This window comes from Bombus fervidus, chromosome 6 (assembly GCF_041682495.2).
Source record: "Bombus fervidus isolate BK054 chromosome 6, iyBomFerv1, whole genome shotgun sequence".
NCBI lineage: Eukaryota > Metazoa > Arthropoda > Insecta > Hymenoptera > Apidae > Bombus > Bombus fervidus.
This window is the reverse complement of record NC_091522.1, coordinates 13,888,117-13,913,680: the sequence shown is the minus strand read 5'-3', so window position 1 is coordinate 13,913,680 and position 25,564 is coordinate 13,888,117. Positions and strand designations below refer to the sequence as shown.

Here is a 25,564-nt window from a genome sequence, read left to right as displayed (position 1 = left end):
CTTGTTCCAGTTATTTCATTCTTCGTTTGATACATTTTATGGTGATGACATTATGGAAGGAGGAAGATAATTCAATTTTGCCATTTCTCTTAAATTACTTTTAATCGTTTCTAATAAAGAGTAAAAAGAAATAATACAAGGAGAGAAACATCAATTAAGCGTAGTCGATAATTTGAATATGGGATTTCAACGTACAAGAAATTATTTACAGTTTTTATCGTTCTAAGCTATTATAGATATTAGTGAGTAATAGATGGCATACTAGGTGAACCCACCACATCTATTATGTCTGCTTTAACTTCTGGCTCGCTTTTCGGTAACAAGGCAGGTGGTATCGTTAATGTCTGAAAATTTAATGTAATGTTATTTCTTGGAACAATTGAGATTCCTTATTTAAATAATGTACCTTCCCTGGTGCTAAAGCTTCGTATTGGTGCCTCAATGATTGCAACTCGTAATCGCAAGTCGATAACGCGCTTCGAAGTTCATAGTGTAAAACGATATCGCTCCTTAATTCGTTAAATTGTTGACATATTTGCTCCGTGGGTGGTGGATTTAACTCTGAAATATAATCGTATTATTAAAGTAAAATATAAAAAAGAAGAAAAAAATGAAACAGTAAATAAATTGGGTTTAAAGATACCTATACGAAGTTCATTAAGCATTTGTTCGATACCCTTCATTTTCTTTTGACCTAGACTACTTGGTAATTTTATTCGCTGAGAACGGAGGGAAACACCGCTATTTTTAAAATCTGGAAACTTAATTCCAGCGGATTCTACTGTCTAAAAATTTAAAATTATTTATAATACATCTTTGTGTATAAACACAGTTAAGATCATTGACAAAATATTTACATGAGAGGTATCAGCTTTGTTTGGTCTACTTCGAGCTGAAGCTCCGCTCTTCTTTGCAGGTTTTCTTTCGTTCTTCCTTGGATCAGCTTGATGATCGGCAGCTGTTATTAATTTTTGCAAATCTTGAGTCTTTCTATCCCTTTCCTTCTTCCTTTGTTCGATTTTTCTTAGCTCGGATAATAGCATTTGTTCCTCTTCTACTTGTTCCGGTGTCCTTTCAAACAATTTTTTTAACTGTTCTTTCCTGCGTTTTTCGTGTTCAGCGTCAAACATATAAACCTTGTCATTGTGAGACTTTGCCCTTGTTAAGGCTGCGCACACTTGATAATACCTAAACGATTATACAAATCTATAAAGAGAAATTATAAAATATATAATGTTTACTTGCCTTTCTTTTAAGTCCTCTACGGATCTTGCAGGGAACTTTGTACAATCCCACCTGTCTTTGATTATGATAAACCTTAGATCGAACCTCCTACACAAATCAAACAAGTGATCGGTTTCTGCTCTTGTCCAACCATTTGTAACTAAATGTTGAACATATTCTGCATTAGTATATGTTGGAACAGGAACCTTTTTATTAAATTTAGCAAAAGGATATTCCTTTCCAGCATCTGCAACTCGTCTCCAATGGTGAAAAACAGCACCGTCTGTCCTAGCGGGATTAGTAAATGGTGTCCACTTCCATGGTCTTACTTTTTTCATACCAAGTTTAGCTCTAACTTGTTTGTATCCTTTTGCGGTATCCGTTGGAAATAACGGAGGTACATCGGTATTATCTTTACAGAGCAATGCAAAGACTTCACGATGCATGCCCTCCGGTCTCTTCGGCACTTTGTATTCATATTTTTTACGATTTTTCTTGTCACTACCTATAATTGATTCCTTCGTGAGCTCACTTGTGGTAGGTACCTCGATGTCTAATATATCGCGGACATCTGCCATGCTATCAAGTTTCGACAAACTTTTGTCCTTCCTGTGTTTAGACATTTTACATTGAGGTTATGTTACAATCCAAAGTATTCGATGTTATAGTAAATTTATAAGATAAAAACTTTATAACATATTTAAAAAGTAAAGCTTTTTATTTATTTTGTTATGTACATACATTGTTAAATATTCGCCTTCTCCTCATTCGCGATTCATAAACACCCAAAGCTGTATTAGTTCCTCGAACTGACTAAATTCGTACGGATTTTTTGAATGATTCCGCTAGAGGTTGTGAAGATTTCCCCCACCTTTATAGTTGCGGAACGAATGAAATTAGAAGTTATACATGTAATAAGTAATATCAATTATAAAACACTGAAAACAATACAATAAAATACCGTTTTATTGCACAAGCTAAGGTGTACATTAATAATTTTGAAATTATATTAATTATCCAGAAGATTATACAAATTAGACGATACTATAATTTTTTTCTATGCTTATGAAAGGCTTCTATTTAATGTTTCATGTATATATCACATAATAATTCAGTTCTTTTGAAAGTGATAGGTAAAAATTCCACTTTTTCTAGATACTAATTGAGTAACCAATAAAATCCAATTACTTAAATCTATAACTTATAAAATTATAAATTTTACTATTTCTATGTACAATATACTTATTATTACATCTATTTAAACATATAATGATCCATCTGCTGGACCTAAATATCTCATAGATATAAGCATCACATCAATTAATGTCCATACTCCAAGTCCTCCAAAACTAAACAATTTACCAATTCCTTCTTGCCAATGACCTAAATAAAATCTGCAACACGTGTTTAAAATAAGAAGCATTTTTAGTAAACATTTAATGTACTAAATATAACATACCGATCAGCACCAAAACCTCCTAAAGTAATGCTCAAGAATAAAGCAACAGACCAACGATATCCCACAGTCCAATTGCATAATAAATTTTTCATAAACCTACGCCTTCCAAGACATAATATATCATCTTTTACTGTACAATTTGTCCTATAATACTGTCGTGGAGAAGCTATAGAGCTACATGAATTCTTATGTTGACATTCATGTTCCCAATGGTCTGTTTGATAGCAATAACGACATATATACTTCTTTTGAAAGAATTGTTCACCCTTGAAGTTTCACATGTTAATCAGTATAAATACATGTCAGATACTAATGTAAGATAAAATATATTATCTTGTTACTTACAACACAATCAATATTCTCTAAAACAGAACAATTAGCTACATATACAGCACCATATACGCAATTGGGATTTAAATCACATTTTAAACAATCTCCACTTAATTCTGAACAAGCAATGCCATTTGGACATAGTCTTAAAATTTCTTCCTATCAACATTGTAATTATTTAGATAATTTCTTGTTATTAAAACAGCAGTAGTAAATTTTATATTACCTTTGTACTAGTATAAGCTGGTGTTGAGTTTACATTAGCTTCTTTTTGTGCATATTTGATTGCACTCTCTGTGATCAAAATTGTTAGTTGTAAGTATCTTCAGAAATAATTTGTACAAACACTTAAGCGAACTATAATTACCATGATCATAACCCATATGAGCCTGCTTGGCAGTAGTCGAGAAAATCGCCAGAAGAATAAAAATCACATTTTTCGAATTAATACGAACAACATTCATTATGAATACTATTTAATTAATCAAACCAATGCTCCACGTATACAGAAATTCGATAATCTTTTACTTATTTATGTATAGAAAATCATAATTCTGTTCATTCTAGTAGCCCGTTCGAAATCTGAATAAAATTTTACTCCTCCTGATAATTAAAAACCAATCTTACAATTAGTTATAGATAAAAAATGATTGAATTTGCTCTTAATCAAAACAAAGCATTGTGATCTAAAAACTAATGATCTTGGACTTTTTGCACACATTCGTTCCTTTGACATTATCTAAATTCCTAGATAATATTTCGTAAATATATCTTAAATGTGAAAAGCGTGTCAGTTTGTAACAGATTTTTGTATAGGACCTATTATCAATTTAGACATTGTTTTATTATAACATTTAAGTACTTATATATAAATTACATTAATTATTTTCTATTATTAGAACAATTTTATTTACTATTAAATGTACAAATAGACATATGAACCTTTACGATTGGCTGATATTTTCCTTGACCTCCGAGAGTAGATTATTTGTATTGCGTATTTCTAACGAAATCTGATTTAAAAGAGACTCTATATAATATTTCTTTTCAGGCAAATCATCTAACATATCGTAACTTGTAACGCGTATGATAATATTCTGTAAATATTGAAAACTTGATTATTTTATTAATGTGAAGACAAGACGAGAGAATTTTCTCTCAAAGTCATTTGTGTTCGTATCAATAAAACCAATGTGAATTACTATCTAATGCTATAAACGAATAGATAGCTTTTTCGTAAAAAAACGTGCAAAAATAATAAACTTGTGTGTAGCTACATTTGTTTCTACTAATCAGCTGACTTCCGGAACTAATACGAGAGAAAATATTAGTGAGGCTTTTCATTCTTTTCACTTGACAGAACAGCATACCTGCAGAAGCAAACAAATCTTTTATTTGTTGACAATTTTGTGCATCAAAGACTGATAACGACACGAATAACATTTTGTAATCTAGACTTGCTTGGAAAGAAAGTAATGATAAACTCTATATAATCGTAATATTAATAGAAAATAATTCGGAGGTAAATAGTATTCACTAACACATTTTTGTGATGTACAGTATTATAAGACAGTTATAACAGTTCTATTTAATACAATTTTACAACTATACATTAACTAAAAAAATAATGTATAATTAATAATATTTCTGTATGATATATTCATAATTTAAAGTAAGCAAGCAAAGTAATTTTAGTCCATTTTTTAATAGATAATTTGCTGCTATCATCTTAAAAATAATATGAGTTCTGAAGAAGGTGCAAGTAACAGTCAGAAGAAAAATGAAACAAGATTAGAAGAAAGTTTAAAAAAAAATGGTAATCAATCAATTGAACAGTCGACTAAATCATCTAAAGTTATACAACTTGAAAGTAAATTAAATGGAGATCAAGCAAAATTAAGTAATAAATTAGGAGACAATAGTGCCAAGAATCATTTGTCTTCAAAAGCTTCGATTGCATTTACTAATGGTACAAGATCTGTGCAAAGTAATACATGCAGTTTTACCAATAGTATGGATCAAGATACAAGTCAAGATATATTGAATGCAAGTGTATCTTCCATGTTTTTAAATACCAACAATATTAAATCTCAAACTATGAACACTGCTGTTACAAGTCAATTGAAGCATAAGACTGTAATGAGCACGAGCGCTTTAAACTTGCCTAAGCCTCCAGTGCACATAAATTTATCTTCCAGTCAAAATAACACACATGTGAATCATTGTATATCAGGTTCTTATAATACTGGCGCTACGTCCAGTGCTACTTTATATTTAAATAATTCAGCACCAGTTTCATCTGCAATACAGTCAAATATATCAACAGCTAAACCAAACGAGGATATTGATATGAAAAATAATGTAGATTATATCTCTGGAATTGAAAAGTGTCCATCAAAAGTGTCATGTAGTTCAGATTCTAGTCCTGAAATGGGCAGTGTCTGGGCATCAAGGTCCTATGGATCTAACAGCCTATTAAATAATATAGGGGGTAGTATAGGTTCAACAAGTCAAGGAACATGTTGTTTTTTAAGACCTAACATTAATGGGAATAGGGAAGTGCCAGGACCAAGTGGATTACAAAAAGTGAGTTTTATTGTTGTGCTATAATATAATATGTTATAAATTTACATGTTTGTTAACTAGAATACACAAAGAGAACAGAATGAGAGGAAGGATTCAAGTTCTGGAAATGAAGGTGATATGTCGGATGGGGAAGATTATTGTATTTACATATACAAAGGAAATGATGATGTAGTTTATTTAATTCAGAAGGAAGAGATAAATCAAGGACAAGTGGAAGAACGCGAGGAAGATGAACAATGTCATAGTGGTAGATCAAGTCCAGAGATGGACTTTTTGGAAATGGATTTTGATCCTGGGCCTTCTTGTGAACAGGTATTGAATTGTGATGAGAAAATCATAATTCTCTTTCATTAGTTACTTTAACATTCTTAATATAGGACACAGGAGACAGTGATATGGCCTCTATAAATGAAGATATACAGAATATAGCATTAGATAATGTAGATCCAGATCCAGTATTAAATGATTTAAGTAGTGGTAAAGTTGTGGCTAAACAAGGAATTACAGCAACATCTCAAAATCCAAAGCAAAGTATACAAAATGTGAATAATGCAGAGCTTCAGCAATGTTCCAGCAGTAATCCATCTGTTCCTGAACCAAGCATACAGCCAAATTATCCTTCACCATGGATGCCAAGTACTAGTAATAGTGGAGCAGGTACTTTACTTTTTTTATATTAATACACTTTGAGAAGATACAGTTTGTTTAAATCATTGTATTAAATTATATTAATTTATAGCAAAATGGGAAACTACTAAAATGCATTGTAAGAGAAAGTGTCCTCTTCAAGAATCATATGGATATCATAGTACAAGCGGAGATCTTATTTCACCTGGTGACAATAGAGATTCAGATGCTGAATTGTGGGTTGAATCTTCATCAGCTTCTGTTCCAGAAAATTCGAATTTAAGCTCTCGGAGAGTGAATCTCAGTTCAACTCTTTACCATCGTATGATGGCAAAGAAATTGATGCTCAATAAGCAAGCTGCATTTAATCAGAGTGGTGACTCAAATCTAGTTAATACAGCTTATTATAATTTGATATATTTTTATTTATTACGTGCAACTGTAATAATTTATGCAAGTGTTTATTTATATACATTTAGGAAAACGAATTATCTAATGAACGATTAGATGGCCTTATAATAGTTGAAAAAGTTATGCTATGGAGCGAACAAGAAGCTACAGTGAAACAAGTAACTCAAATAGCAACTTCTGCATGTGGTGCTACTGCTGCGATAAACGCTTTAGTATGTTTAATATCAAATATTTGTACCATTTCAATATTTTTACAGTTATTCGATTAATTAATTAAATAATGATTTTTGTAGTTGGCTTTAAATGTACCATTTTCATTAGAAACATTAATAAAAGGTGTCAATACTAGGCAAAGAGAACTGGGTACGCCACTACCGCGATATTTATACAGTCGATCAATAGCTGGATCGACACACGGAGATTTGGCTCGTGGTATAGCTTTATGTACAAATGGGTCAGTTATAACAAAGTTTTTTGCATTTTATCCGGAAAGAAAAGTTTCATTGTCCCATTGGTTACACTATTGGATATCAAAAGGTACGTAATCGATAAAATATGCGTGGCAAAAATATAAACATCCTAGTTTACTTTAGGTGCTGTACCGATAGCAACGCTAAATTTGCAACATTGTGGAGGAGGATATGATATTCCGGATGCATGGCATCATCAAATGATATTTGGTGTAGGACAAGCAGGAATTTATTTAACTAATCCATTAGAATGCTTACCTGAACAGGTAAGATTATAAACGAAATAAGTTAATTATTTAAATAATACATGTAAATTTTTATCAATTTTAGTATGTCTGGCATCAACTTGTAAGTCCTAGCATTTTACTAGTACGAAGAGCGGATGTTTTGGCTCATTGGAATCCCAATACGGATTTAACACCACTTGCTGTTATGGATCAAAAGTGGCGAAAGCTCAATGTTTTTGGTATGTTTCATATTTATATTGTAAACCAATATGGTAAACAATGAACACTATTCTTTTGTCATTTATTACTAGGTCAAGTTGTAAATATGATACGCGATACCCAGAGGCGCCAACTTAAGAATCAAACTACTAGTGTAACTCATATTCGTATTCCTGCATCTTATCAAGCAGGTATTACATTAGTTATGTGTGCAGACTCTGCAGCTGCTTCCGAATTGTTACATACCGAACAATTACCATTACTCTAGTCTTGTTGATCAAAATTATTAACATCCAGGCTGCCCCTTTTTATTTGTAATAGATTTAATTAGCAGGCTGGTCCGCACAATGTTATTGACAATGGCTCATTTACTAAGTAAGACAGCTGGGGTCATAATCGAAATAATTTACATTTTTAACGCAGATGTTTGTATTCAAAGAGAATATTAAGGATTAAAATATATTTCAATAGAATATTTCCGTTTTATATGCAGTTATATTTATCAATTCATACATTAAAAAAATATTAACAAAGTTAAGGAAGTTTAGTGGAAAAATAATTTATTACACATAATATCAAGAATTCATCTTTTTAATTAGATATAATAAAGGTAAGTATAACTTTCTTTCTATCTGTCTAATTTGGTGATTTAGTATTATTTATTTTTTATTTTAAGATATTTTTTTAGATACATTCCACTCAATAGATTATATTTATTTGGCAAAAGTTGCTCAAATGGTCCATGTAAGAACTTAATAATATATTTAGTGTAAATATTAATGTAAATTTTATTACAATTATAAATTATTTTGTGTCAGAATTATACAGAAAGTGAGTTTTACTGCAGCTGTATTGTTGAATGCATAATGCTTATTGTTTTGTGCAGTACTGACATAGTCTTAGACATTATTTATATATTCCCTCAAAGAATTTTGTTTTGATTAAGACATACTGAAACAAGTAGAAGATATTAGTTAATATCATCGTATCTGATTAATGTTATCATTAAGACCTAATGTACATTACCTTTCTATAAGTGACGCACGCATAGTTGACGTAATAGAAGTTGGAACAGCTTCATTAAGTTTGAAAACGCTTTCAATAACTGAAAGTTCTGTCGAAGTTGTATCCATACCACAAAAGGCAATCCAATCGTTTACAACCATTCCTCCAGCTATAACATCACTACCTCTATTCACTGTGCCTGCCTGTACATGGTATTTTATTTTGGTAATTAAACATTTAACTTCTTTGTCTTTTATGTCTTACTTTTTAAATATATGAAATTATCTTACCGCAAGTGGTACTTGTAACAAAGATGATAATTCATCTTGATCTTGTATGGATGTTTTTGGATGTACTAAACCACCTTGATTCGATAATATAGAATACGAGCCTACAAGAACATTACTTGCCACAGTTTGCCTAAATACTTCTACATTCAATGTGTCAGTTAAAATTTCTTCTGTATCCTATAAAATAATATCAATGCTAAGTATTTCTACAGAAAAGAAATTAAGATTATTCCTTAGTATAATACTTGCCCTATCAAGATCAGGATGTACTAAAGCAACATGGTCGTTGCAGGAAATAACATTACCCAGAGCAGATAACCTTTCTTCGACTCTTTGTACTTTAACATTATCTGGTAGGGAATTTCGTATGTGCTGCAGTTCTGTATCTGTTGTTGTGTTTGGCACCAACAATCCATTTTTGTTTCCTGTTCAAATTTATATTTCATGCTTAAAGCTTTTATCTGAACATGGTTAATTTCAAACTTTAGAGATTGAACTCTCATACCGTGCTTACCTACGCATAATCGACCAATTATACGACATCCTGCAACTGATGTGTGAATTACGGGTACGGTTTCAGCTAATTCTGCCTCAAATACACTGCAATTACCAATAATATTTGTTTTATGAATTATACAAATATAATACGTGTTATGTCAACGCATATTGACAATGCAGGGTTATGAAATTGTCAAGTTACTGGAAAAAATTATTGTATTGCACAACATAAGTTTAAGTATGATTGAAGATAAAGTGATAATGACTCATTATTATTGATACCTGTAAAAATTCTCGGAACCACCAATTGCTACTAGACAATAAGAATTTGTTAGCTTGGAAAACACTCCAACTTCGTTGTTATTTTCGAATTGTACACGTACCGCCATGACTACAAATTTACTATTAACGTATTGTGATTTCAACTAAAATTTTGAAACTATTATGTTAGATTTTAATCAGTGTTTAAAGTATACGTCGCGGTATAAGGATAACCGGTATTTCACGCTTGCCCACGTTAACACGAATAAATCTCGATGGAGATAATCTCGCATACGAATGGATCATGTAAACATGTGAAATGAAAGTTACTCGTTCATATGGGTCGAGCCATTGTCTGCCCTCATGCGACAGAACATTGCAACTAACTACTTTCGAAATTTACCACGAGCTTTCTGTTTCATGTGGCAACTTGTATACGTAATTACATGTAATCATTTGAAATCGTTCGCGTCTTTTAAAATACAAATTGTGTTATTTTCGTATACGAAATTGAGGTAAAATTAAACACGAATTGCTTCGCTAAAAACATATTTAATTACGTAAGTTACTAAACAAAGCATATTTTTTCTAAGACAACTCAACCATCGTTATATCAGATAAGTTTTACTTACGTTTGTTTAATAACAATGATATATTTAACACTTTCTTTTTTACTTATATTATACAGTCTCCATAGAAGTAATATCGCTAATCCAGTACGTCAAGATAATTTAAATAAAATGAAAAATTTTAAATAACTGACGTCTTAAAATCGTATAATCAGGTATCATTAGTCAGTGCTTACAATTAACGAAGACAAATGATGTTTGCACAATTCCTTTATTGAAAGTCTTTTGATAATACTGGCAACAGTCATGCGAAGGTAAGAGAAACGTTTTCAAACGAATCGTTACGTTGCGTGATTTTTCGAACGTTCGATAACTCGCAGACATGAGCGTAAGTTAGACTCGACGTTCGCATAATATTAATAAAACCAGCAATTGTTAAAAATCACCGCTTTATTAACAACATTATCGCAAGCATTATAAATACTTTTTGATATAGTTTTCATTTTGATTGGTACTGAAATCGTAGAGATCGTCTTTGTTAGAACATATTGGCAGTATTAGTCGCGCGAAAATGATTTTTCATTATGCAATCTATCGATTAACGTTAAAAGTCACAATCCTATCGGTGTCTTCAGTAGTCTCGAATTTTATCGACGCCAACAATACCGACCGAATGGCACGTGTTCAGTGTTCTCGTTCGTTCGAGCGTACTCTTGGTCGAATCTGTACAGGAAAGGGAAATCTGTCGCGAAAAAGGAAGAAAGAAAGAAAGAGAAATCAAAACAAAAGTTCGTTGACTGGAAGTATCGATCGACGATGCAAAACATCTCACTCTGCGTCGAATATTTTTCCTGCCGAATCATACAAACGAAATAGGGACAGGAAAGAAATGAGAAGGAGAGGTAGAGAGCGAATTATTCGTAAATCTTGTCTGTTTTTGATTGCGTGCCACTATTCAGTCTCGTCCTATCGATTCTTCTGCCATCTCCATCTTTATCTTCTTCTCGTTTCTCCTGTTTGCCTCCGGTTCCCCATAGGACGCGTGTATGTTTGTGCGATCAATGTGTACATCAATAGAAAATAGAAATAGTAAACTCTTCAGTTGTTCGAGCTCGGCTTGAACGTCGTGTACTGCGGCGGCTTCTCGATCTTGCAATGGGGCTTCAGGGTTGCTAAACGATCTGGTTTGAGAAACAGCTGCTCCCCCTGCACAATTTTCATCTTAAGGATCTTAACCCATTAAGGACCAAGCGGCGAGATAATGCACAAAAGTTGCGAAAACGCAACATTATTGAAAAAAACTGAACTTATATATTCCTTTCTTAAGATACAAAAAGTGTATTGAAGTAATAGATATATTACAGAAGTCCATAGAAAAAGATAGGTTATATACAGTGGTGTAAATATTTACTTCAATGTTTTCAAAATTTCATTATATCGTAGGAACTGCGACGAAGAGAAGAATATCAAGCAAATGGAATTTCCTTTCACAACCACAACGATAGAATGCAAAATGATAGGAAAAATTGTGAGTGAAATGTTGCGTTCACACAACGTTGACTTTTAACAGCGGCGGATCGAGAGGAGGGGCGATAGGATGATTAACCTACAAAAATAGTAAAGTATAAATATATCACTATTGTCACATTCTGAACAATTTGTTAGGCATATAATTAAAGTATATATAATATCAAATAGAGATATTAAAACATAAATTACCTACGAAATATAAATGAAGTATATTTTAAATCTTGTGCGCATTTCGCTCCTCCTCCAAGAAAAGCTACTGGATCCGCCATTGACATTTAATGGGTTAAGAGATTGCGAATTTGATCGCATTCAAGGTAAATACGCGCGTAACCGTAAGCGCCTGGGTAATAAAACTCTACGGATAGTATATGCTACGGGTGATTACTTAGCAATCGGAAATAATAAACTATAGAATATATGTAGGTGCGGTTTGTGCAAATATTCTGATATGTACGTAGAAAGAAACAGGGCCGTTTTATTCTTCGGGTTATGATCGGTTCATTGTTCTTCACGTTATTATTAGATATTTATTGATGCCGTTCATTACGATGCGCCGGTATTGACGCGGCAATGCTGCCAAAATGATGCGTTTTATTATGTAAATACGCTACTGACGAGGAAAATATCGTGACAATTGGACGGAGCAATTACCAATTGGAAATTGTCATCGAATAAAGTAGGCATTAATCGCATTGTTTCGATGAAATTTTTCAAAACGCATCACTTTGCTGCGACATAATTTTCAACGTGTCTAATGAGTTTCGAATATCCGCAAATACGGAATAAATATTCGCGTGCATGTTAATATTATCGACATCGATGTAAATAACGTTCCGATAAACGTTATGAATAAATATTTAAACTAGTTTGGTAATCGAAATTTCATAAAACGTTGGAATTTTCGTTCGATCAAAATATTTGTTCTTTCAGGTTGCATAGGACAAAAAAAAAAAAAAGAAGAAAAAAAATATCGTGATTTCTCGTCCTATAAAACGGTCCTGGGTTCGTTTGGATTCTTATATCAAACGGGATATACTGGGAAAGTGAAGCAAACAGTGCTCGATGTTACGCAAACGTGTCACATACTGTACACGGTTCCAAACAGGTTGATATCGATAATTTGTATAGGTATGTAGTTGCGTGGCATGCTCGCGATCGTTTCTGCAACGGTAAAAGGGATATTACGGGGTCTGATAACAAACGGACAAGCACACGCATCTGTATGATTATTTTTTAATGACAACATGATACACGAAAGAGAGTACTCGAAGCTCGTTCGAGCTGCTTCTACACAGAGCGTCATACAGCGTCATTTCACGTAGATTGCTTGGTTACAGGCATGGACGAAGTTCACCGACGGCGATGACAGTCTCGAAACGCAAGCAGCGAGGCTAATTAATGGTTACAATGATCCTGTGCTAACGATGACAATGACGTGTTGCGATCAGACGAAGCGCGATTGTGACGAGGAGAGAGAGAGCGAGAGAGAGAGAGAGAGAGAGAGAGAGAGAAGGGGGAGGGAGGGAGAAGAAACGTCGTCTCAACGAAGGTAAGTAAAAGATATGTACACAGAAATGTCAGCATGCACGCGAAATTTGCGAGGTCGTAACATGCTCGGTAATAATCGTCGTCGAACGCAAATCAAAGGGAAATCCCTTCGAACGATTAAATTACATCGTAAATTAACGTTCGTTTGGTAGCGATAGCGCCCACGTTGCGCCTTTTCACGGTTCGGTTTAAGTAATAGCAATTTGCTCTCTTGTCTATCGATTTTCGGAGAAACCAGTTAAGCGTGTGTACAAGACGGAACTTAACGTTATCGAGCCGCGGAATTGTTCTGAATAATCGTAAACTTCGATTAGTAATTAACATTACTGTAACCTATCCCAATCGTTCGAAGGGGTAATTCTCAGTAATCGCTGATACGCTTATTCGAAGTTGGATTATTTAAACGAATAGATCGGTAATCGAACATGCGATTATCCGTGGCTTTTAATTACATTGGCGGATGTTTGCCGTCCGGTTATTATAATAACAATAAATCTGTCGGTAATGAGATTTATCGTAAATAATTATCTTCACAACCATCTATATGTACCGTTACGTCGTGCGAGATTGTCCGTGCGACGTCCCTCACGGTCTGGCTGCCAAGGCCTACACCTCCTTACACTGACCTACGATAAACCCAAGGAACCACCATAAACCGAATCCTTTTAGTTTAATTTCTATTCATATAAGTATTTCCGGTTTATGGATCCTTAGGTTTATTTAGAGTCACATCTGCAGGAGACTTTCTCCTCGTATTTTATTTATTAACATTGGCTATAACCGATGGGCATCGCGGATCGTTACCCTCGCTTTTCTACCGAAAAATGTGAACAACGAATCCGCGTTCAAAAAGGGCACACCCACACCGAGCTTTCCTCCTTAATAGTACGAGACGGGTCTGTTACTGTTCTATCAATCCTCGGGCAGTCAAGTCTACCGATTTTCAAATCGTCGGCTATTCAAGTTAACTCAAGAAAACTGTTCTTCCTATCTTCGGGTAGTCGAGTCAAAGCTTGTTCTTCAACATATCAAAGCGAGTCAAATACGGTGCTATTCTCTAAACACTCGAATAATCAACTACTGTATTTTCCGATACGACGAAGTCAATCAATTTCTGTCTATGCAACTAGTGTTGTAAGTTATTGTAAATATATATTATATAACTGTAGACTACAGTTGTATTACAAAACAAACACCCCTATTATCCCACAAGAAATAAGGAGATCGACCTGCTCGTGGTGTCGATTATTATAATCGTAACGGGAATTTACGACACCCGTTGACGCGCTTCAACGCGAACGCGTCTCCCCGCGACTGGACGAAAAAACATATATATATATATATAAATTTTCGACGTCTCCTTGATACCTCGATATACAGTGATCAGGCAATGATTCAGCCGATGGTATACTTACGAAATAAGTATACGTATGTATACTGTTTTTTAAAATAAGAGTCAGTCTTTCGTTTAGAAACGACAACGCCGACAAACGCGCGCCCGTCCTGGAAATAGTGCTGTTTGGATGCAAGAACGAAACGAAAGCGATGGGAAAGATGCAAGCCGGATGGACCAAATCAAACTCCTAACCCAATCTCGTTCTTCGCGGTACAACAGCCGCTTCTCTTATAACGCGCGACCAATTTCTGGTTTCTGTTGAGTAATACAGAGACAACATTCAAAATTCTAATACTTAATTTACCTGCTGTATGTTTTCCACGCGATGCCCCGCGGAAATGGGTCAGATTATATCATCGAAATAGCTCGAGAGAAAAGTTAAATTAGGATTCCTTTCCTTTTTGCGGCCGACCTGCAACGTTCGTTTCTACTTGCCGTTACTTCCAAGACACAGTCTGACCCCCGTAGCACCAACCGTATAGAAAACGTTCGTGAACCGATTATTCGTTCGATTGTTCACCGTTAATTAAGAAGGAAAGGATCTAATAGTCGGACTGATTTGAGAAAGTGGCAGTCGCGTTAAAGCAAAAGTGGCTGCAACCGCTACTTACGTACGCGTATCTAAATGACGTTACCTACGACCTACAAGGACGTTGCGGTAATTGGCAGAGGGATACCGCGATGTCTAGATGCAACCAAATGCATGCGTAATGTACCCTACTGGCAGTATAAATCACTCAAACGACTATCTCGATCGGGGTAGGGACAGCGGCTAGTGGTCAATACTTGTGCAGGTCTATATTGTCAACGTGACGTTATTGCGATACGAGACGGAAAATGTGACATACTTTCGACGTGTATGTGTATATACAAGTTTACACGACGATGATCGGTAATTGTATAATATATGTATCATTTTTGTAAAGCGTTACACCATGTCTCGTGCATAGCGGATGCATGCGTATCCTTTGATATCGTTCCTTTTCCGTTCATACGTCGACGGAATTTGAACGAGCGAACTGCCGATCGAATGGTATCTAACGAGAAGACACAACGCGATCGACGATATCGTAAAAATAGGTGGAATGAAATCATCGCGGTCTGATACCAGCTACTTTTATTCGCCGACGTTATGGAACACGAGAATGTGTATTTGTAATACTCTCGCCGTAAATGCTCTCGATATATCATTTTAGCGTGATGCTTTCGACTATCGTGAGATCGTTCTAAGGTAAGCGCGAACACGAGAAAGAACGACGAAGACTGCGAAATGCTCAGTCAAGACCAAGCAAGACATACAGCGATGTAAAAATTTCTTGGTTAGCCGTTAGACCGATGGATTCTCTCGTGCCAGACGAAATTGTACGTCTTGCGGGCCTTCAAGTCATGCGTAAATATCTGAAAGGTGTAACGGATGCTAAACTCTCGAATATGAAACTCTTGTGTTACAACCAACGATAAAACGCTGAAAGATCTTTGATCTTTCTCGAAGCTTTAAACTCTTGACAAAAAAAAAAAAAAAAAAAAAAAAGAAGAAGAAAAGGGATCGTGCTTGGTATTCTGCATCGAACGAGATGATACGGTAATGTTGAAAACCGAAGTAACTTGAATGCAGCCACGGACCGAATGCTTCTACGCGTTGTTTTTCGCGTACGTTGGCTCACTCTCGTTTCTCGAGTTTTCGCGGGAGCAAAAAAATTTCACTTTTAACGTGTACCTTTGCACGGCTGCAATGGACCGAACGCAACGCTCATCGGATAAAAATCCAAAGGGAATTTCGTTTCGTTGCTTATTTTTTTCCTCGAGTTGGCGATTTAAATAGATAAATAAAAAGAAAAAAAAAAAAAAGAAACGGAACGTGGGAAGATCCCAGGAAAAATCAAGAGCGAAAGGATCGATGGAAAAACTTGACTAGGCGCTGTTGGGAATGGAAAATTAAAATGAGCTGCCCGGGGGATGGTGTTGCGTCGTGTACGTTTCCGTTAGCAGAGATTCGCTCGAAAAATGAGCAAGAAAAGCACAGTGTCTAGGGAAGTTGTGCTATGCGTATTGTGTACCGTTCGTGCATTCGTTCAGCTATACGAAGGGAGAGAGAGACAGTCAGGTCTAAGGGAAAAGGGAATAAAACAACGTTTTGCAGGATGTCGCTCAGCGACATCGTCACTCTACTCTGTGAGAATAGTTTTTGTTTCTTGTCTCTCTGTCTATCAACTTATCTGACCTGAAGCGTATACTGTGGTCCGTGAGGCTGTCCGTGGTGATGATGATGATGCCTCTGATAATGTTGCTGTTGGTGCGGTGGATCGTGTTGATAACACTCTTGCTGATACTGTTGCGACGGGACAGGTTTCAAAACGTGGTTCGGTCGTTTCTCGGACGCGTACTGCTGGCTGTTGCGTTCCATCGTGTCCACGGCTAAGCGAGGATCCTCTATCATCGTGTTCGAAGCCTTCGTGCTGAAACAGACCACCACTGTCTGTTCCGCTCTCCACTGTCGCTGCTTTAGCCTCGTAGCTTTCTCGCTTTCGCGTAACCCCTCGGATTCGATCGGTTGATAAGCATATCGCGTTGGATCGCGTAAGATGGCGTAAAATCGCCCAGAGACGAATTAACGTCGATTCGCGACGCCAGCAATTAAGCCAACCGAGGGAAATAGCGCGTCGAATAATTCATTAGCGCGCACGTGCTCCGCGAGGATGTGTCTCCTTGAAAAGAGTTCTCTAGGTTTTCCATGTAAATTGCTTCGACGTTTATTCGTGCAAATCACCAGGGGACGCAATATCGCGTGCTTACCAATGCACTTGCTGCAGCGCAGGCACCGTATTTCTGGCCACGCAGCATCTATCCGAGCGTAGGAAACAAACGAATCCCATTACCAGCACCGAGAGCACCGTAAACCCAGCGACAGCGCCGATAACGAGTGGAATCTGTAACAAATACGCGGCAGGAAAAAAAGAGCTTTTTCCCGGAACCCAGAAAACATTGTCTCGAGCGCGCGTTCTAGCGAGCACGCGTGTACAGAATATATATGTCCTCGGCTATTTTAATTTAAATACCAACAGACTCTGTTCAATTATTTAATTAGGCCATCTGTTCTCGCAAGTTGAGAGAAAAAGACAGGCGAGAACGTTTGCTCGAAACGCGTCGGCTAGTCGGTTTATTCTTTCACGTCGAATAGATATCGTTATAATTACCTGTCCTGGTTCGTCGACTTTCAACATCAGGGATCGGCGATCGCTTCCACGATCGTTCTCCACGATTACGTGGTACAGTCTCTGATCCTCCTTCACCGTGCTAGTCAGTTCTAAGACGGCAATATAACAATCCTCGACCGCTAACGGCTCTAGATCCAGCGCCCGATATCGTGATTCCAGAACTTCACCTGCAAACGTTTGCCGAGTAATTAAATCCGATAGCGTCATCGTTATAATCGTAAACGTTCGATCAACGTAAGATCATGGACCGCTGAAACGAGATGAATTGTATGGGAAACAACGAAAAGGGAAGGAACGAAAAGAGAAAGAAAGAACGAACGAGCGAAAAATGTCGAGGAAGCAAACTCGTTCTACTTAAACAACGGCCGATAAAAAGTGTGAACTAACGCGTGGAAAGGGTCGAAGCATAGGGTGATCTCGAGAATGGAGAGACGGTCGAACGTGGGGAATCTGGTGAAGGATCGAAGGCTTGTCGTAGAAGTTGGAGGTTCGGCTCGTTGAGGAGGACGCGAGAAAAAGGCGGGTAATTAAAGAGGAGCTTGCGGCTAAAGGGATGCTCGAATTAATTAATCGCGAGTATACCACTTTTCAGTAATAAGGAGTGCCAATTAGTGAGAAGAGACGTACGTAAAAAAAAAAAAAACTGAAAGAGCAAACCAAAGACTCGAATACTTTTGGCGGTAGAGCTAGGAAGCAGTCTAACCGGCGTGGAGTCTGGTGCTGCCCCATTCCCAAGCCACGAGCCGGGGCTTCGGGTCGGAACACAGTCTGATCTCTAATTTCGCTGGGCTCCCTTCGGTCGTTGCCACGACAAACTTCTCCGTGATGGCCGGTTTCACCACCTGCGACACACGTTAAGCAACTCCTTCTACCCTACTTTTCTCAATGTTCTTCCATCGTCTTTGTCCTCTATCGCGTTCTCGCTGTTCTACTTTCCACCTACACGCCGTTTTAATGAACACGAAAGTTTACGAGTGCACGAGTCCGGTTACTGGCAAGGAACCGTCGATAATTGACTTTCATTTCCCTCTTTTCTTTCTTTTATCTTCCAAACGATTATCATTTGACGAACATTTCGTGGCTAGCGCAACTCTCGCGCAAGAGTGAAATATTTCGCGTCGATTGCACGGAATATTCGGGGGTCACAAGTGGTGCGCGGATCATGGAACACAAAACGTAGCGGCGCGTATGAAACCAGTGTAACTGCAATCAACCGACGAATGTATCGTGAAAATGACGTTTTACTCCACCCCCGTATATGCACGTGCGTACGTATATTTTTCCACTTCCTCGTCCCCTGTACACGAGCTCGGGATAAATACGAATTTCCCGTTCCATATTTAAATATGTCAGAGCGGAGGGTGTAGTCGCGGGTTTGCGTCAACAGATCGACGAGCACGTAGAGCGAACAAACATAATTTTGTTAATTAATTGCAGATAGCAATCGTTTGTTTTCCGATCGCATTGATTTCGTAATAAAAGCGTAGAACGGACAATCCATAATCGCAGCGCGTTAAAAATCGGTTAACTTCCGCGTTTCTCTTCTCCGACGCGTATCGTGTGTCTCGCGAATCGATTCAATTTTAACTCGACCATCGTCCTTTTTCGCTCGATTTTCCTACGAACCGAATTTTTCCAGTTAATCCGCCCGTAATAATTCGCAGTCCGATTGCATCGTTTCAGCGCCGTGTTGACCTTTCGAGAACGCGTACAGGGCTCGGGATAACGTACTATACGTAAGGAGTTTGATTTGCGTCTTACCCTGGGCGCGCCGACCACTTGCAGGGATACAGGATCGCTTTTAACTTCTCTGACGTTCCCATTGATCTTGTTCGAGGCGAGACATATGTATTGACCCTGTTGCTCGTACGTCACGTTCGTCAGGATCAATCGCTGTCCGGTACCGCATTCCAATGGCATCCGACCATCGGTGAAGATCTGGGCCCATCTGGGGCGGAGTTGAAAAAGCCATTGTCGCATTTCAGTTCGACACGTTCACCCATTGCTCTTTCGCTACTGTATAACTATCGCGTGCAACGACGTTTACCATTACACTAGCGGGAACCATTTTAACCACGTGATTCGGGACGCTCGTAAATACGGATAACGTCCGTGGCACGTGGCGAACGTAAAGGTGCAACAAGTATACAAACAAACGCAGATTATGACAAGCACACGTTTACAGAACAAATAAGACAAAATGGTAAATTATACATAGCTTATAGCGAGTCCATTTTCAGGATGATTCATGGCGTGTTGGCGTGCAAACTAAAGATTCAAAGGTGAAAGTGAAGCGGCAAAAGCTGGAGGATGAGAAAAGGAAATGATTTGAACGAGAAGAAAGAAAAAGAATGCGAGGGTTGGAAACAGTCGACGAATAGGTCACCTGTATTCAGCCGGTGGCATCGCGTCGGCGTTGCACTCGAACGAGGCTCCGGAAAAAAGTAACGCTGTAGTCAGCCGATCCGGGCCCACTGAGCTGATCGTCGGCGGATCTGCGTGAAAACCAGACGGTTCTCTAGCTCCATCGATCGCGTTCGCCGATATCCGGAGTAAGCGTTGGAATGTTCGCTAACGGTGTTCGCGTGAACCGAGTGCCGACGATGATCGCGTTTAACGGTTCTCGTTTTACTAATTCTTGACCGCGATAGCTGCTTGGGAAAGTTTGTGTAGGACGAGGAACCGAAACTGTTGAAAACAACCTGAAAGCCGGCAAGTATCTCGCTGCTCTAACGCAAATACCGTCTCGAAACTATTCAGCGAGCCACTTGCGAACGCGTTTCGACGCTTCGATGATTATCGTGTCCCGGGGTCGACCGTCTTTGCGGTCGGGCCGCGTTATCGAGCCATAATCGAGCACCGGCCGGAGATTCTAACGCTATTTTTATTCACAAAGCGGTTGGTTGAAAGTATACGGCCGTTTACAAGCCTGTCTCGAGTATAGAAGGGTTAATCGCTGATACTTTGAGAACGATTGGCAGACCTCGAGTAGCAGGAAGCTTGGAAAGTGGAAACGAGGCCGACGACACTTACAGTTGACGGACACTTGAACGGACACAGGGCTGCTTTCACCCTCGGTGTTGGCCGCTTCGCAGATATAGACGGCCGCGTGATTCCTATAGATCGGCGAGAATAGCAGCGTTTCTCCGATACTCGCCACTTCGGCCACTCCTGGGCTTTTCGTTCTCCTCCAGAGGATCGAGGCTGGGGGATTCGCGTCGGCTAGACATCGAATCTCCAACTGATCACGACCTTCTTCCAGTTGCCCGGTCGGCACACCGACCAGTCTCGTCTCGGGCGCGTCTGAAACATTTTCATTTCGTCCGATCCTCTTACGCCGCGCCTTCGAACAAGCGAAATTTTAATTATACTTTCGCGGTTACACGCTCGTCACCTAACGGCCTAGAGTGAGGAAATTAATTTTCTCCTTAAAGAAAGGAAAGAAAAACTGTCGGTGGTTGGGGCAGGGTGGTTGATTCGATGGAGAAGAGAGGAGAGTTTAATTGAAATCGCGGACGAGAATTGCTATCAGAGCTTTAATCATAGCGCGCCGACTCGCGGAACACGGCGGAAAAATAAACACCGGTTGCGAGAGTAAACGCTGGTTGCAGTAGCAAGTTTTCAGATTCAATCCTTCGTTAATGAGCGCGTAATTAAAAGTGGATCCGGATCGTATCATCTGAAAGAAGCGGCACATAGAGTCGAAGGGTTGGCCCGACGACTGCTACGTGTCGACCGCCCGTTCGATCAGTTTATTCTCGCGTTCGATCCGAACAAAGATGTTTCTCTCTCGGTGTTCCTTCGGACCGGTAGGAAAAAAGGCAACACACTGAGAGAGCCCGATAATGGAATGGAAAACAATGGCACGCGAGCGTAACACTCAGAAAGAGAGAGAGAAATAGAAAGAGAGAGAGAGAGAGAGAGGAAGAGCACGCAAGCTAACATACAAACCTCGAAATAATGAATCAAAGTTGGATCAGTAACCCGCCGTTTCGTTATTCCTTGTCAGAAATAATTAGTTAGCCGCGGCTCACGAAAAATTCAATTACACCTGCGCGCAGTTAATCCTGCGGCTGTTTTCCAAACGGGAAAAACAGAGAAACCAGCTGAAACAGCACACTGGCTGATTCCGGTCTCTCTGGTTAATCGATGTGTGCGCGTCTCGTCCCAGCCTAGGAAAATTCTACCGGCCTTTTCCTTTGCCTCTTCTGTTGCCCTCTTCCTCGTTTCGGTTTGAATCGACGTATTCGGATCGATCGACGGATCAACCCTTCGTCCGCGCGTAAAGGGAAAGGAAAATGAAGGGAAATTTAATTGGTCTCTTACGATAAAAGATGGCGAGGCAAAGCTTGTAACCGAGATGAAATAATGCATCGGTCGAAGCATCGAATGGATTTACTGGAAATCACGTTTCGATAAATGCAGTCTATCAAACTAGTTGATGCCGCTCTCTCTCTCTCTCTCTCTCTCTCTGTATTCGATTAACTTGCATTGAATTGACGCGTTACGTTGTATTTTTCAGCGAAAGCAATTACGCGGTTGAAGGGATCGATCGACGGGGTTATGGTTGAAGGCCCGTCGAAGAATATCGCGAAAGGGAGGGTCGTTCGCTTTTCACCCTCGTTTGTCCGGTTTTGATCCCGACAAAGCTCTCGATTAAAGGCACTGGACGTGGAAAATAATTTACCGTGTTAATATACAATTACCCCCTCTTGGCTACCTACAGGCTCTTCCCGTTGATTTAAACCAATGAAACTGCGCGGCAGCCACCGGGAAACGTCACAAATGATGGTTAATTAATGTTGGAATACGGATCCAAATTGTATTAATTAATAATTTCAGTGCCGACCTATTTCCCCGAGGGCCAAAAATAACAAGCTCGTATTCAGACTTGGAAATACGATTACGCAACTCGCAAAGAGAAGCGGCTAAATCGGATAGACACAGCCCGTACAAACTCGTCTCCAACCTTCTCTTGCCTGTGTCTCGCGAGAACTCGGCTACACCGTAACTCGATTCTCCGATTAAGTGTTTCTTTTGTCGCGCAACTAACGAACATCCTACCTACTTCGGTTAGGATCGAACGATCCTTTCGCGCTTACTTAAACTTTCCATGAACCGTGACGATTTAAGAGACGATTTTCGATGGACAGCATGACGAACGGATCAGCGACGGTAATTTCAAACGACGAAAATCGATTTCGCGCTTGAAACGACGAGGTTCGCGTTTCGACAAATCGTATTTCGAAGTGCGCCTCGAACCTCCGTTGTAAAAGTAATACCAGGCGAAGAAGCATCGGTGTAAGGCTCATGGTGACGCACGTTAACGTGGAATTTTTTTTTTTCGAAGGCTGATGGATTAATTTGCGAAACACGGACAGGTCCCGTACTGTTCAGGTGTGAAGCGGAACGTCCTAGGAAGATGTGGAAAATGAAAAAGCCGGTCGGCGCGATGCTGTCGAATCGAATCGAATCGAATCGTCGTGTAGGTAGAGTGCAGGTAGCTCGCGCAGCTGTTCATTTCACGTAACAATGATTTCGAAATACGCGCGAACGAACACTCGCTGACCCATTCACAATTTCAACTGCATCCTCTCTTTGTTTGTTGCTCGCTCTGTCCACCCTTTCCCATTTTCCTTTCCCTCTCTCTGGCTCCCTTTCCCCTCTATTACCCTTTTTACCGTGGCTGTCTGTGTTTTATAGGACACTGGTCTGCTGTGCGCGTGGTTGTGCACGCTAGAGGTGTCCCTCTGCCAGTGTGTGTCAAACCGGTCAACCCTATTTATTTGGTTGCACCGCGTGTTTCTCCGCGGAAAAGCCTGCACAGCTGTTTCGATCGACCAACCTATTTTCTTTTGTTTTTCTTTCACCTGTTCTCTGGAACTCTATTCCGCGCGTTTGTTCCGCATCGAGAGACGCAAACGCGAACGTTAGCCGCCGTGATTGGCATCCTCGAAAGCGTGGCTCGTCGTTGTCATTTCTGTTCTTCCGGTCTCTCCTTTGACTCGTCACCATCGACAACCTCTCGACGCTCGCCATAAACCGAACGATTATATTTCTGCTTTCTTATAAATTTCTTTGCTCGTAAATTCGTCTCTGGCGGCTGAAGATTCTAAGGATACTGTAGCGTTGTATACTTGGCCGCGTATAGAGTTTCCATCGTCGAAGCCATAATGAGCACGAAGCGAGTCTGGTCGATCGGTCCTATGTCTTCGATGTTGTTGTATTTTCGATTATGAACGAGGAGCGCAATGGAAATAGACACGAAGGAAAAGCAACGGGAGGCGATCGATGGTGAAAAAAAAATTTGGCGTCCAGGCTTACCACGCGGCTGCCGTGCTACAACGCTGTGTTACAGTTGCAACCGTTTTGAAGTTTGCAGAAGACTGCGGGAAACACACCGGCCCGTCAGCTGTACATTGGAAAACTACGTGCCCGGTGCATAAATCGCGTCAGCCTCTCCTGGAGTTTTCAATAAATTCTGTAGCTCGGTATTCGTTTTCGAACAATGCTTCATGAATATTCGATCAGCATCGGTACCAGTAAATTACGAGCAAACGAGCGCAACGTTGATCGAAACAAATTCATTATCACGCTGGGGGAACGAAGCGGAGGGACGATAAATTTGCGAGCGCGCGACGAAAAATTTCCGATCGTTTTGTTCGTTCGCAACGATTCGATTCGAAACATCGCGATGCGATATTTGGTCCCCTTTTATCTTTTATTCGCTTTCGAGGCACAAGGTTAGGATAAAGAACGTCGGAAGCGTTTTAGCTTTGTTTGCAAATTGTCCGGCGCACCACCACGCAGTAAACGGTATCGCGGAAAAAGAGGAACTTTAACGGTTGTATTTACATTTACTTTGTTATTTTATCTTGGCTTCACCGGTAAATATATGCTTTTATCAATATTTAAATATTTGTCAGCGTGTCGGCGTTTTTCTCGTTTCGCGTGTACAGCCTGTTTTGTAGATGATACATCGGATAGAGGTTAATTAACGAATTCGCGTACGGTGGGTTAATTAGCGAGGGTCGACGATGAAAAATTTTCTCCAAGGGGAAACGGGTTGAAACGGAAATTTCTGTTTCGCGACACAAAAGCCGGCCGCTCGCGCGCCTCCGCTTTTTCACTCTCTTTGTTTTAACCCTTCCCACCTTTTGTTCGATCCAACGTCATCACCGTCTATAAAAACACGCCCGTTTGAAGTTCACCTAAAGAACGACTGCCAGAAATACGCTTCAACGAATAACCGATTCTCGTGTCAGCCTGCCTTAGACGCGTTTGCTTTACATCTTCTTGACCGTTCGTGTCTCCCTTTGTTCAGAAAAATCTAATTATTCTCGTTACCGGGAATATTGTTAATTCGACGAGCGTCGCGCGAAGCTCGTTGCTACGCTCATCCACACGCAACCAATGCCGCCACTTTGTTCGTCGCGCGTCTCCGTGCTATCGATTCGCGCGGTAAAATTTTCAAAAGTGCGTACATGTATCGTATAGACATTTGACAAAATTTTGACGAAAAAGCGTGCGTCCGAAATAGGCGGAAACGAGCGGATGTCGATCCGCTTGCATCGGTCGTGACCGATCGGTGAAAAGCGTATCAACGCACTGTAAGCTGTCGTTGTGGCAAAGTAAACGGTGTATCGGCCCTGGATTGAACAGCGCGAGAAGAGGGCGGGTCAGAAGAGGACGGTCAGAC

General features: G+C 39.2%; 5 protein-coding genes across 11 annotated transcripts in view; 1 reads left to right on the top strand and 4 right to left on the bottom strand.

Moving 5' to 3' along the window:
• Nucleotides 1-83: 83 nt before the first annotated feature.
• On the bottom strand, nt 84-2,095 carry Dmap1 (DNA methyltransferase 1 associated protein 1). Its single transcript, XM_072006215.1, has 6 exons — nt 1,966-2,095; nt 1,246-1,833; nt 858-1,188; nt 644-785; nt 407-561; nt 84-344 (listed from the first exon to the last, which is right to left on the bottom strand). Coding segments are annotated over exons 1-6 (1,323 nt in total). The 5' UTR covers nt 1,968-2,095; the 3' UTR covers nt 84-239.
• On the bottom strand, nt 1,968-4,096 carry Amx (TM2 domain-containing protein 3 almondex). Of its 4 annotated transcripts, none has more exons than XM_072006232.1 (6): nt 3,381-3,851; nt 3,240-3,307; nt 3,029-3,172; nt 2,684-2,949; nt 2,477-2,618; nt 1,968-2,097 (listed from the first exon to the last, which is right to left on the bottom strand). In XM_072006232.1, exons 1-5 carry the CDS (start codon nt 3,475-3,477, stop codon nt 2,483-2,485), a joined length of 711 nt encoding a protein of 236 aa, XP_071862333.1. In that variant the 5' UTR covers nt 3,478-3,851; the 3' UTR covers nt 1,968-2,097; nt 2,477-2,482. The 4 variants fall into 4 exon arrangements, with proteins under 4 accessions (XP_071862333.1, XP_071862335.1, XP_071862334.1 ...); XM_072006234.1 differs by lacking the exon at nt 1,968-2,097 and adding an exon at nt 3,956-4,096 and having other exon boundaries at nt 2,173-2,618; nt 3,381-3,595; XM_072006233.1 differs by lacking the exon at nt 1,968-2,097 and adding an exon at nt 3,956-4,093 and having other exon boundaries at nt 2,173-2,618; nt 3,381-3,616.
• LOC139988580 (uncharacterized) lies at nt 3,987-8,039 on the top strand. Of its 4 annotated transcripts, none has more exons than XM_072006189.1 (10): nt 3,987-4,112; nt 4,724-5,599; nt 5,660-5,911; nt 5,977-6,256; nt 6,339-6,616; nt 6,706-6,849; nt 6,931-7,174; nt 7,231-7,373; nt 7,438-7,573; nt 7,646-8,039. In XM_072006189.1, the coding sequence occupies exons 2-10, from the start codon at nt 4,754-4,756 to the stop codon at nt 7,819-7,821; spliced, it is 2,499 nt and encodes an 832-aa protein (XP_071862290.1). In that variant the 5' UTR covers nt 3,987-4,112; nt 4,724-4,753; the 3' UTR covers nt 7,822-8,039. The 4 variants fall into 4 exon arrangements, with proteins under 4 accessions (XP_071862290.1, XP_071862289.1, XP_071862288.1 ...); XM_072006188.1 differs by having other exon boundaries at nt 4,053-4,185; XM_072006187.1 differs by lacking the exon at nt 3,987-4,112 and adding an exon at nt 4,127-4,485.
• Nucleotides 8,040-8,096: 57 nt separating this feature from the next.
• Eif6 (eukaryotic translation initiation factor 6) lies at nt 8,097-9,870 on the bottom strand. The gene is made up of 6 exons (XM_072006230.1): nt 9,629-9,870; nt 9,363-9,448; nt 9,098-9,273; nt 8,849-9,025; nt 8,580-8,761; nt 8,097-8,504 (listed from the first exon to the last, which is right to left on the bottom strand). The coding sequence occupies exons 1-6, from the start codon at nt 9,733-9,735 to the stop codon at nt 8,495-8,497; spliced, it is 738 nt and encodes a 245-aa protein (XP_071862331.1). The 5' UTR covers nt 9,736-9,870; the 3' UTR covers nt 8,097-8,494.
• A 558-nt stretch (nt 9,871-10,428) lies between these two features.
• LOC139988584 (kin of IRRE-like protein 3) overlaps nt 10,429-25,564 on the bottom strand; it is a 110,612-nt gene continuing 95,476 nt past the window's right edge. Inside the window, exons 6-13 of the mRNA XM_072006196.1 lie at nt 20,899-21,168; nt 20,252-20,360; nt 19,627-19,813; nt 18,569-18,707; nt 17,845-18,032; nt 17,444-17,577; nt 16,872-17,106; nt 10,429-11,382 (exon numbers count right to left, since the gene is read on the bottom strand). Coding sequence (XP_071862297.1) covers nt 11,275-11,382; nt 16,872-17,106; nt 17,444-17,577; nt 17,845-18,032; nt 18,569-18,707; nt 19,627-19,813; nt 20,252-20,360; nt 20,899-21,168 — 1,370 coding nt within the window. The 3' untranslated portion in view covers nt 10,429-11,274. The remainder of the gene's footprint in view (nt 11,383-16,871; nt 17,107-17,443; nt 17,578-17,844; nt 18,033-18,568; nt 18,708-19,626; nt 19,814-20,251; nt 20,361-20,898; nt 21,169-25,564) is intronic.

Bases quoted from the DNA above. Each gene is read 5' to 3' on its own strand.
- Dmap1 (XM_072006215.1), bottom strand. The intron at 786-857 runs GTAAATATTTTG...TTAAATTTTTAG, and splicing joins ACAAAGCTGATACCTCTCAT to ACAGTAGAATCCGCTGGAAT. The intron at 562-643 runs GTATCTTTAAAC...ATTATATTTCAG, and splicing joins GCTTAATGAACTTCGTATAG to AGTTAAATCCACCACCCACG.
- Eif6 (XM_072006230.1), bottom strand. From the start codon at position 9,735: ATGGCGGTACGTGTACAATTCGAAAATAACAACGAAGTTGGAGTGTTT. The intron at 9,274-9,362 runs GTAAGCACGGTA...AAATTTGAACAG, and splicing joins AATTGGTCGATTATGCGTAG to GAAACAAAAATGGATTGTTG. The intron at 9,026-9,097 runs GCAAGTATTATA...ATTATTTTATAG, and splicing joins TACATCCTGATCTTGATAGG to GATACAGAAGAAATTTTAAC.
- LOC139988580 (XM_072006189.1), top strand. From the start codon at position 4,754: ATGAGTTCTGAAGAAGGTGCAAGTAACAGTCAGAAGAAAAATGAAACA. The intron at 5,600-5,659 runs GTGAGTTTTATT...TTTGTTAACTAG, and splicing joins GACCAAGTGGATTACAAAAA to AATACACAAAGAGAACAGAA. The intron at 6,257-6,338 runs GTACTTTACTTT...ATTAATTTATAG, and splicing joins TACTAGTAATAGTGGAGCAG to CAAAATGGGAAACTACTAAA.
- Amx (XM_072006234.1), bottom strand. From the start codon at position 3,477: ATGAATGTTGTTCGTATTAATTCGAAAAATGTGATTTTTATTCTTCTG. The intron at 2,950-3,028 runs GTAAGTAACAAG...TGAAACTTCAAG, and splicing joins TAGAGAATATTGATTGTGTT to GGTGAACAATTCTTTCAAAA. The intron at 2,619-2,683 runs GTATGTTATATT...CACGTGTTGCAG, and splicing joins GGAGGTTTTGGTGCTGATCG to ATTTTATTTAGGTCATTGGC.